Source organism: Vigna radiata, chromosome 3 (assembly GCF_000741045.1).
Source record: "Vigna radiata var. radiata cultivar VC1973A chromosome 3, Vradiata_ver6, whole genome shotgun sequence".
NCBI classification, from domain to species: domain Eukaryota; kingdom Viridiplantae; phylum Streptophyta; class Magnoliopsida; order Fabales; family Fabaceae; genus Vigna; species Vigna radiata.
The window spans coordinates 9,602,345-9,614,439 of NC_028353.1; the positions used below are offsets into that span (position 1 = coordinate 9,602,345).

Here is a 12,095-nt window from a genome sequence, read left to right on the forward strand (position 1 = left end):
ATATATATATATATATTAGGATCCAGATTCACCATGTCTGGCTTTGTCTGTATGCATTGATCATTCCATCAGATGTGGATGTTGATTCTTCAGAGCATGGGAGACTATACTTATGTATGTTGGCCATAGAAGATGATTGATGACTATGTTTACTTGATGATGCTACAATGCCAGTCTATTTGTGGTTTTATAAGTCAGAATAAGTTGTTTCATTATTCTAATAATTATAATAAATAAATAAATAAAAACTTGAGAGGTCTTATCATGGGTGGTAGGTTCTCCCATGTAGCGATTTCATTAATTATGGTGAAATTTTGTGGTTCTATTGTTGACATTATCCAAAAACAGTGGTGCTTCAAAATGATTTAATCTGGATTTTTATATCCTGATTAAAAATCCATTTGGCTTCCCAGTGGTTTTCGCCAATGAAGGAGGGAATCCTATCTGTGACAATTAACTTTCTGCTCTTATGCATTAATATCTACTTTGAACACACCTGGAGATAAACAATGGAAATGATTCAAAGATCTTGAACCTTAAACAGGGAATAGAATTTAAAGGTATTATTGTTTTATATTTTTCTAATGTTCTGTTTTTTGTTACCTGACACTATTCTTAATGTCTAAATAAAAAAAAAAAAAAATACACACTGGATTTGTCTAGAGAAATCTCTGTAAACATTTTAAGAAGAACAAATTAAAACTGATTTGTATATACTAATATTATAATGTGTGTGTGTGTATATAAAAATAGTTTTATAATCAACTTATTTATAAATTATGTTTTACTTATGAAAAAGTTGATTTTATTTTCTTTATTTTTAATAGGAAAAAAAGCAAAAAAATACTTATTCTTAAAACATGTAACACCAATGGCTTATTAAAGATCAACTGTAGATTGTATTTTCGGTATTATATCTGGTTGGAACTTTTATTTTTCTTTCTATTTTCAGGCCTTATTATGAACAGTTACAACATTTAGCCGGGAAAAACAGCAAACTTGCAATATCCTTAGCTGACGTTTTTGTAACAAAGGTAGTAAAAATGAAATGTGATTTTTGTTTGATATAATTGTTATATGTATGACTTTATAAAAGGATTGAGATACCTGATGTTTCATGTGTACATAAATATATTCCTTGTTAATAATAAAAATGTTTATAAATAATTGAATGGTTCTTATCAATGAATATAGAAGTTGGAAGATGGAAAATATCGACTTTACCTTCACAAGTTTTTGGAGTACTTTTCTTACTTTGTTCATCAATCCTTGAAAATTCAGGTGTAGCTTAAGAAGAGACGTAAGTGAAAGATAAGTACGAACTCTTACACACAGACACATACATATCAGATTAAATAAAAGAGTTTACAAAGAAGAGTGACCAGATGTGGAACCTCAATCTTTAAAAGTGCTAAATATGCAAAGTAACTCAAAAGAGAAACCAGGTCCTCTAGTGTAAGCTCAAGACTTTCTCAAAAGAAAATAAAAGCTAACAAGTTCAGCCATGGTTGAAAAACTGTGATTTGACTTAGCTTTATGGCTATTTTGACCCAGCTTAAACACTCTGCACATTAAACACAGATATTGTGACAGTCACACGTTGGATGTCTAAACGCACGTAGGATTATTTTTGTTTACATCTATTTTTAAAATAAAATTAAAAATTAAAACTCAAACTTTTATTTCTAATTTACATATTACTAATTCTAATTTATTTTCCTTTAAGTATTTAAGAAGAAGTTTATTAACTCTAACTTGCCACTTTTGACTCTGTCAAACAATTGTAAATAAAGCATCTTTGAAAAATAATTATATCTAATTGCATAAATTGAACGTAGTAAAACCAAAAAACACTTATATTTAATTTTAAAATGATTCAATTCAATTTAAGCTGAACTTACATATGTTTAATTTTCATTTATGAAATTATTATACGATTCATACTTGTATCATGACTATTCCATTGTATAAAAGTATTATACTGATTTATCCACCATAAATTTCTTATCTCAAGTTCAACATTAGAGTGTATTAGTTCTATTTGGATAATTTTTTTTAATATTTATAATCTAAATGTGATAATTGATACTTAAAATAAGTTAAAGGAAATCAAATTTACAAATTATAAAACAGAGTAAGAGAATCCTTGAATGCCTCGTTTCAACACGAGAAGCCAAGTTTGAGAAAGTATTATTGAATTGCAGCGCAACAAATAGACTGATTCACAACTATATAAATAAGGAGACGATTTTGATCCTATAATATTATAGGGTTGACCCAAATCATGGTCCACTAATGGCTTCCCCTAATATAATAATTTATAAATATTTTCTTTCTTTCTTTTCCTAATTCCATCATAACTTGATAAGTAACACAGCCAACATAATGCAAAAAAGAGTATTTTTCTTTTTCTCACATCATTTGATTCACGGCAATGCGACATTTGATAGCATAGTTCGTAATTTCTACTCCATTAACATCTGCTTCATAAATCTTTAGATATTCTCATATTTTTTCATTATTATTTGGATCAAGATAAAGTTTGGTTACGTGCCTTTATTTAACTACTTTAATTAAAAACGCAGTGTCATCCAAAATAAATCTTTCTGTCTCCTCATATATTTTATGCAAAAAGGAGGCTAGTCAAGGCATTTTAGCGTTCTTTTATACTATAATAAATAAATAAATAAATAAATAAATAAAAGGCACAACGTGGGTTAGTGTTTCTTGAATTGATATTTGACAAGTAATACCGAATCTAATGTTCTAAGCGTGTATTTATTTTAAAATAATTTAAACTAGATTAACTTCATCTGCATGTCCTCAAACTGGTCAACAATTTTTAACTACGTCCTCAATCATTTTTTACAATTAAATCTCTAAACTTATATTTATTTTTCTAATGAATTTCCTTCCTCCATTTTTCCGGTTACACACGAAGACTATATACGACAACAACAAGAGAAAGATTCATGTGGGTCTTGCACCCAAATAATTCTTCCATTCAAATTTAGACATAAACACGGTTTTTCTAGAAACGAAAGAGAAAAGCACTTTTATTTTCATTTTTCATTTACAATGTTCATAATTAACATCCATTTGTTTCTTTTTAAAGGTTACAAAAAAAAAATTACTTATATAAACTAGTTTTAATCTTCATTTCTAGACTATATGAAACTTTTAGGTTTATATATTACCAATTTTCAAAGTGTATTAGCTGCAAACATAAAACAATTACATTCTTTTTACTTTTTTATATCAAATAAAATAAATAAAAATAATAGTAATCTTACCATGCACATTTTTTTATTAAGACATCCTTAACAGGAGGGAGTGAGAGGAAGTCAAAGCAAAGCAATTATGAAGTCTTCCCTTTTTTCCTGCAACTTGCTCCCAACCATAACCTACGGTGGCGGCCTCGACAACCCTGTTCTTATTAATCCTTCTCGATGGTCTAATAAAGTACATGAAATTTCCAAGAAAAACAGCCACATCAAAAACCATAACATAACATCATTCACACCACAAACTTTCCAACTCAACTCAATATTGCCTTGTAAATTCGACAGCTATCTTTCACCTCCAAACTTTCTTCCTTTCACACGTGCAACTCCTTTTCTTCTCTTCCAAGCCTTTCTTTCTCTCCTCCAAATTCAAAACTTCAACTTCAACCTGCTGCTGATTACACTGAAGAAAAACATACAAGAGGGTACCTTTTTTATTTAGCTCTCTCTAGAACAGTGTTCATGGGTTGCTGCTTTAGTGCTCCTCCAAAGATCAAAGCCGAGAGCCCTCCACGTAATGGTATCATTCTTTTTCTACTCTTCCCACCTTCTTTTTCTTAACTTGAACATCTTGATTCTGAACTGTGTTTGCTTATGCCGGAGACCATTTGGATTGGAGTTTTGAAAGTTCCAACTTTGTGTGGTTTTGTGAATTAAATTTTGCTGCTTGTTTGTGTTCAATGTTTGACTCGCAAACACAATAAAAGACTTGCTTCAGATGAAGGATAAGTTATCGGTTGTGCGCATCCAAACCAAAATATAAAGACTTTGATTCAATTGGCACAGATTGATCTACCTTAAATAGTAGTCTGAAGTTTGAGTTTTTGATGGTCCTACCTGACTCAAATAGAATTGCTCTTTCTAAAAGATACCGGATTTCTTAATTAAATAAAAATAGAAACACTCTGGTATCAAATGAAAAATTTTATTGGTTGGAATTGCTTTCTTTTATTTGCAGTGAACTTGGATCCTCTGCACAGTTAAAGGAACTAAGGATCCGAAAATTGTTAAATTCAGTTCAAAGTTATGAGTTTAACATGCAATAAAATAAAGTTAACGGGTGTGATTTATGCAGTTCACAAGAGAACTCGGCNAGATGATCACCGAGAAAATTTTGACAATAGAGATTATTCTATGTTTATTTTTTTTAAGATGTTTTTGGTATGTAAGATTTTTCGTTTCCTGCCGTGTTACATTAGATTATTATAATGTCACTCAGCCTTTTCTTATTCTTAAAAAGGGAAGACTGTGTGTNAGAGAAGTATGAATGGAATTGCAGTCATAACATTACAGAGATGAANAGTAGAAAAACCGTTTCTGTACTACTTTGACTGTTATGGTTTTTTGAATGAAGAAGAAAGTAGATGTTAGTAGAGTGCTTGCCCGAAGTGAATTATGTTCTGTTTTGACATGGGCAGGTTTGAATTCAAAGGATGGTAGCAAAGAAGAGAATGATCCGAGTAGTTTAAGCGGCACGGTGTCGTCTTCATCTATGCTTCTAACTCCTCAGAATGAGGTTGAGATATTGGAAGCCAGCAATTTGAAGAATTTTGCATTCAATGAGCTAAGAACTGCTACAAGGAACTTTCGTCCAGATAGTATGGTAGGTGAAGGTGGGTTTGGTAGTGTGTTTAAAGGGTGGATTGATGAGCATACACTTGCCCCTACTAAAGCAGGCACAGGAATGGTCATTGCTGTGAAGAGGCTTAACCAAGAAAGCAACCAGGGACACATTGAATGGTTGGTGAGTGTCTCACTTTCACTTCGCATGGCCTTTCACAACTTAGAACATTGAACAANGGTAAGGAGTTTCCAGACATGTTTCTGGTGGTGACCATTGTTTTTTGTAATCTATGTAGCAAACATTAGTAACGCANACTCCTTATAAATAANANCTAAGAACAACAAATCTTGCTTGCAGTTTAGATATTTACTGTGAATATTGTAACTGATTAGCCTGTACTATGCAGACAGAAATCAATTACCTGGGGCAGCTCAGTCATCCTAATCTTGTGAAGNTAATTGGTTACTCCTTGGAGGATGATCACCGGATTCTGGTGTATGAATTTGTGGCCAAGGGTAGCTTGGATAATCACTTGTTTAGGAGTAAGTTTCTTNTTNAGTTGCCTTTCTTACTTACTTGTTAGCACCTTAAGCTCCTCAAAATCTCATATCTACCAANGTTTNTGGATCAGGGGCCTCTTACATTGAACCGCTCTCTTGGAACATCCGTATGAAGATTGCTCTTGATTCTGCCAAAGGGCTTGCATTTCTTCACAGTGATGAAGTAGATGTAATATTCAGGGACTTCAAAACTTCTAACATCTTACTTGATTCTGTAAGTGAAATCACATTAATTNATCATACAAGAGTAAGAGATAGGTTTATTAGTTAGCCCTGGCATTCTAAAATTGGGTTTTGTGAATGACAGAATTATAATGCAAAACTGTCTGATTTTGGGTTGGCAAAAAATGGACCAGAAGGTGACAAGAGTCATGTTTCTACAAGGGTGATGGGCACCTTTGGCTACGCTGCTCCTGAGTATATTGCAACAGGTGAAAAAGTTTGTGCGTAAACCANTTTAGGAAAAGATGATGCTTTATATTATTAACCCTTTATCCAATTGTGTATGTTGTGAAGGTCACTTAACGAAAAGGAGTGACATATACAGTTTTGGAGTTGTTCTTCTGGAACTTATGTCAGGAAAACGTTCACTGGACAACAACAGGCCAAGTGGAGAGCATAATCTAGTTGAATGGGCGAAACCACTTCTGATAAACAAACACAAGATCTCCCAAGTCATGGATGCACGTATAGAAGGCCAATACTCTAAGAGAGAAGCAAANAGAATAGCTCACCTTGCACTTCAATGCCTCTCTACAGATCAAAAACTTAGACCAAACATANGTGATGTGGTGAGATCATTGGAACATCTTCAGGATTCCAACGACACACAAATAAATGGTCATAGCTCAAGCAGCAGTGCTACTCCTATTTCTAGTTTGTCTCCTTCCCCTCTTCGTACGTAGGAGACCAACTTCATCATCACACATATTCTGCATTGTTTTCGAGTAATATATAGAGATGCCACTTTCTGTAGCATGAAATGAAACCATGCATGCTTCTTAGTTGTACAGATTTTTATTTCTTTATATTAATAAGAGAATTTATTTATCTTTCATTCTCACATCTTTTTTCTCCCGCATATAAGTATTATTAAGTATTCCTTTGTTCATATAAAAGGGATATGGTGATGGGTTTTCTTCAAGGCTAACATTGCTGTCAAAAGGCTAAGATCGGTTCTTATGCAGATGAGCTTTTGGTGTATTTCTTTACTGGTCCAAGTTGAAAAGTTAAGGCTGTGTTCTTTTAAGATGATTTGGGAGAGATGATTTGGGGGATATGATTTGAATGGATTTGAGAGTAATTTTTTTGTTGTTTTTTTGAGTGGATTTGTGGGTAATTGAGAGTGAATTTGAAGGTAAAGTTTGTGAGAATTAGTGTAGGATTTGATTGATGTGACACTTTTAAAATATTTGTTTAATTGGTAGAAATTGAAGATTATGTCCTTAGATATTAAAGTAATATAAAATGATAATTGTTAATGTTATATTTAATTGTAAAAATGTTTATAAGAAAAAAAAAATAAAAATTAATTTTTAAAATATAAAAAAATGGTAATTTAGTAAATTGAAATAAAAATAATAATAGTAATAACTATTATTATTAATATTATTATTATAAAGAGAAAAAAAATCATTATTATGATTATTATTATTACTATTATTAATTATTATCATTATTATTAATTATTATTATTAATATTATTAATTATTATCATTATTATTAGTTATTATTATTGTTAGTTATTATTATTATTAGTTATTATTTTTTCTTTCTTTGTTGAAGATGGAATACTTTCAATAATAATAAAATATATTCACATAATTGTAAGTGCAAGGGTTATAAAGGACATTTTATTACAAATCATCTTAAATCTTCGTAAAGCACGATGATAGAAAAAACAGTTAACTTCGCAAATCCTTCCTTTCAATCGCTCACAATTCTTTTAAAACAAACATGAAATATTTTTCAAATCTGTACATTCCATTAATTCTTCGCAAGCGAACACAGGCTAAGGGATAGGTGGAAGTTCAGAACGGTATTTTTTTTCAATATACTATATCTTATAAAAAATTATAAATAAAAAAAAGTGATATTTTTCATTATTTGCAAAAGTGGAAAATGATTGTGTATCTAACAGCCCAAGTTTTGCTTCCCATGGACGTGGTTGATTGATTTCATTTTCAACTACATTCTTGAAGGGCAATTGTACATACATTTTTATTTTATTTTATTTACATCTATTATATATTTATTTGTTTTTATTTATTTTCTTATCATATCATATGATTTAGAAATTTATCATGTTATTTTGCTAAATATATATTGAGCTTTGAAACACTCTTTTTATGTTTATTTTTACGTTCATAAATATTTATTTAATAAATAGATTTCAAATTTTTATAAAATGAAAGATGTATTTACTTATGTATTATAATCGTTAATACAAGTTGAATAAATAATAAATCTAAACAAATAATAAATTTTATTAAAATAATTTTAACCAATACTAAAATATCATAAAATAGATTTTAAATATAATTTTATTTTATAAATATAAAATAAAATTTATATATTTATTTATATATTATAGATTTAATTTCATCTGATCTAAGATATCAACACACTTTTCATTCTTGAATAATCGAGTGGCATCATGGTGAATGTTGCAACTTGAAGTAAATAATAATTTGTTGTATTTTAGAATGGTTTTAATTTACATGAATTGGACCACATTGGGTCAGAATCACATGCATGCCCCTTTTGAATGACCTTTGTACATTTGACTGTTGAATAGTAAGATTACCAAAATCTGACCCATTACAACCTTCTTCATAACCTCTCTATGCTTCAATTTCAACCCTTATTATATAAATAATTTTCTTAAAATGCTCTTTTAAGTCCTAACAACAACTTAACTTTATGTGATTAATTTAAATATTTATCACGTGATGTGAGACTAGGGTCAATTATCTACTACTCTTGTGTAAGTTAGAATTTAAGAGTATTAGATAAATAGTTTTCATATTGATGAAAAGTTATAATTATTCACCAAAAAATAACAATCACTTATGAAAAATTATAATCTATTTCTTGGATTTGAAAGATTTCTAATTAAGTGTTCTATTGAAAAGAGATATTTTCTTTTTACATTTTATCATTTACTTAAAACACAAATTAATTCATGAAAAAATTTTAAATTTTTTCTGTATTTTAAAAGCAGATTTTGTGATTCTTTCATTTATATAAAGACGGAAATATTATTTTAGAAAAAACGTGTATTCATATTATATCAAATCTACGTTTTCCTAATTTTTTTCGAAAAATTGTCTTGAACAGCGTCGAATTTGGGTTTTGAAAATAATAGTCACGGTCTCAAGAATTTTTACAGTCATTATTACCTGAAATCATGATAAGGGATGGATGTCATTGAATCAAAGATACTAAATTCATAAAATTTTTTCTAATAATATTTGCTATCATTTAATTATCATTTTATATTGATTTAAAATTATTTTATAAATAATAATCATAAATATTATTATGGACTACTCATGTAAATAATATTTAAATATTATCAAATATATTATATAAGTATTATTATCCATTCATAAAATAGTATTTCTTTTTAAAATAGACTAAATTAATTTCTTCTTCAAGACACAAAACAATAAATACATGTAAAAAATTATGATGAACAATTGATAATATTTTATTACATAATTATGAAAATTAAAAAACATCTTTTATTGTAATTTTATTTTTTATATTTGGGTAACTATTTTTTATAATATTAGTTAGATGAAAAATAATTAATTTTTTCATTTTTAGTATTAACATGTGTGAATGGAAAGAGAAGAAATATGACAAAGGAGACTATGCGGGAATATTATTGATAAAAGATGAGAAAAAAATATCAAATCGTTTATTCAATGACTATCTAATACTGATAAAATAATGTATATTTAAAATATAAAACAATTTTAAATAAAAAAAAATTTCTGATAAGTGTTAAAAATGTGTTGAAAATTGGAATGCGTACATATAAAATTTTTCAAGAAAGCACTCATTACTGCTGGAAACTTTTTTTCTGACATGTAGATAGGCGGAATATTCCTTAAACTTTTCTTTTAAGAGTTTTAAAAAGCTAGACCTGTGAACTTGACTTGATTGACAGCTATTGACAAAAAAGAGAGTTACAAAGAAGAGTATTACAATTTTGCCCCCGTATGTTGAGATCAGTTACCACTACTTTACATTGTGTTCTTTTATATTTTTTTATTACTTCAAAAACTTTTTGTAATAAGTGTATGTCTAACATCTTGAAAGTGTAAATACTAAAATTTTTTAAAATAAATAAGAAGTTGCAGAAAATTTAAAATTTTATTAATTCAAATGTAGGTTTTAGATTTATAATTTTTATGTGTTTTTTTCATCCATTTACTATTTTATTAAGCCATCAAATTAATATGTATTACCAATCTTTTAATTTGTTATCTTCTTGAGATTAATCTTGTAAATGATTCTAACGGTATAACATTCTAATTTTAACAATTTATCAATGATGAAAATAAAATCTATAAAATTTATAAAACAAAACATATTTAATCATCGCATATCAATATAATATTAGTATAGTTATCTATAATAAAATAACCATAATAATAATAATAATTATATCTATAAAAACTAAATAGCAAAATAATTGTTGAGAGTGTTTGGTCAACGTGGAAGATGAGTGGTGATATAAGGACAACTACTATGTTCGAGGTGATGGAAGGAATAATTAAAGATAGTGAATGATCAGAAGGATAATGAGAAAAAATGTTTTGCTAATGTGTTGGGTTGAAGTCTACAGTGAAAAAGAGATGTGGCGGTGAAAGGTGGTAGAATGTAAAAAGAAAAGGAAACAAAAAAAAATCAATAAAAGAATAAAAAAAAATAAAACAACAAACATCATTACTTTTCAAATAATATTAAGATTGATTTATTAAAAATAATTCAACCGAAATTTTTAATAAAATAGAAGATGAACTAACAAAATTACATTAAATTAATCCTGAATATTAAATTCTGAACACTAATTAAATTTATCAATTATTAAGTTAACGAATAAGATATGAAAATAAAAAACAAAAGAAAACATAATATTTGACCTACAATCATAATCCATCAGTAGTAAGTTTTACAAGTTCAGATATGAACAATAAAATAATTAATGAACTCGAAACGCAGTGTATATCAAGTGCCGTCTTAGCTCAGTGGTAGAGCGCGTGGCTTTTAACCACGTGGTCGTGGGTTCGATCCCCACAGACGGCGATGCAATATTATTCTTTTTAGTTTTATTTAATTATATAGATCATATAAAAACTATTTTCATATGTTTGCAGTTGCGGGGATAGCTCAGTTGGGAGAGCGTCAGACTGAAGATCTGAAGGTCACGTGTTCGATCCACGTTCACCGCATTTTTTTCATGGTGTTGTATACATTTTAGTAATTTTAAAATTTAAATAACATTCTATTTTTAATATTTATGATGGCTATTTTATTTATATTATTTTCCACTTATTTCTTTTAATATTTTCTATTTATATTTCTATTATTTTTTTAAAAATATATAATGATATTTTTTTTTTATTTTAATGAACATTTATTTTATTAATACACTTTTTATTTTTTCCTAGTCATATAATCATAGAATAAATAACTGTATTTACTGATTTAGTAGTTTTTTGTTATGAAATTATTAAGTATATTTATTGAATATATTAATCGTTTGATAACAAAAATGATTTTATGTTTTAATATAATTGATATTTATTATATTACTTCTTAAAATTATAAAGACATTTTTAAATCTTTTGGATTTTAGTAAGCAAATAAATGTTAAATAAATGTTAAAAATTTTGTAATATAATATCCTTGTCTTTATTTCGTTAGAGGCATATCGTTACTTAACTTATTATCTACTCACACTTTGAAGTGATTATTGCAAAAGAAACAACAAAACAATCAAATAAAAAATAGGGTAAACTAGTGTGCAAAAGAAAAATCATAAGAGAATTTAAAAACATAACAAATATCAACTAAGCATTTATAAGATATCAATCTCATATAAACTCACGGATACAATTGACACTAGACTTGAGTATCCGGATACATATCTTTGACACAAAACTTCATTATAGGTGTGCACTTGTAATAGTATTTATGATTTGCATAACCATAAACATAGGGGTTATCACCTTACTACTCACAAGGTTAGTCTATTTCACATCTCAGTCTAAGGTTGAGACCTCCTGCCATTCTCTCCACCACCTCATTCCTCTCTGTATGGGTTGAATGGTTGGTAGTATATCAGGATACCTATTTTCTAAACTTTCATATGTTAAAGCATACACTAAAAATCTCCATCACACAGAATATCTCCTTGGAATTCTCTCGCAAGCATAATAAATGATTATATAAATCAATACCAAACATCCAAAAAGAACAAAACTAACATATAGATTAATGCTAAAAGGCGGCTTATAAAGCGAAACCTTTCGCACAAAGGTGACACTTAACAACAGTTTAGATGCCCAGTAAAAATTTTGACGCCCAATGCCAACGATATGGAGAAAAAGGGGCGCTCAACAAAGTAGAGAAAAAATTCTTCCATATTTGAACAACCAAGCTTGCACTCAG

At 28.5% G+C, this 12,095-nt stretch overlaps 1 protein-coding gene and 2 non-coding genes across 3 annotated transcripts; all 3 read left to right on the plus strand.

The window, feature by feature from the left end:
• The first annotated feature begins 3,351 nt into the window (after positions 1 to 3,351).
• LOC106757152 (receptor-like cytoplasmic kinase 176) lies at positions 3,352 to 6,463 on the plus strand. Its single transcript, XM_014639755.2, has 6 exons — positions 3,352 to 3,804; positions 4,703 to 5,028; positions 5,255 to 5,390; positions 5,480 to 5,622; positions 5,716 to 5,839; positions 5,925 to 6,463. Exons 1-6 carry the CDS (start codon positions 3,747 to 3,749, stop codon positions 6,311 to 6,313), a joined length of 1,176 nt encoding a protein of 391 aa, XP_014495241.1. The 5' UTR covers positions 3,352 to 3,746; the 3' UTR covers positions 6,314 to 6,463.
• A 4,192-nt stretch (positions 6,464 to 10,655) lies between these two features.
• TRNAK-UUU lies at positions 10,656 to 10,727 on the plus strand. The gene has a single exon. It is a non-coding gene; the product is annotated as a tRNA-Lys (tRNA).
• Positions 10,728 to 10,800: 73 nt separating this feature from the next.
• Positions 10,801 to 10,873, plus strand: TRNAF-GAA. The gene has a single exon. It is a non-coding gene; the product is annotated as a tRNA-Phe (tRNA).
• The last annotated feature ends 1,222 nt before the right edge of the window (positions 10,874 to 12,095 follow it).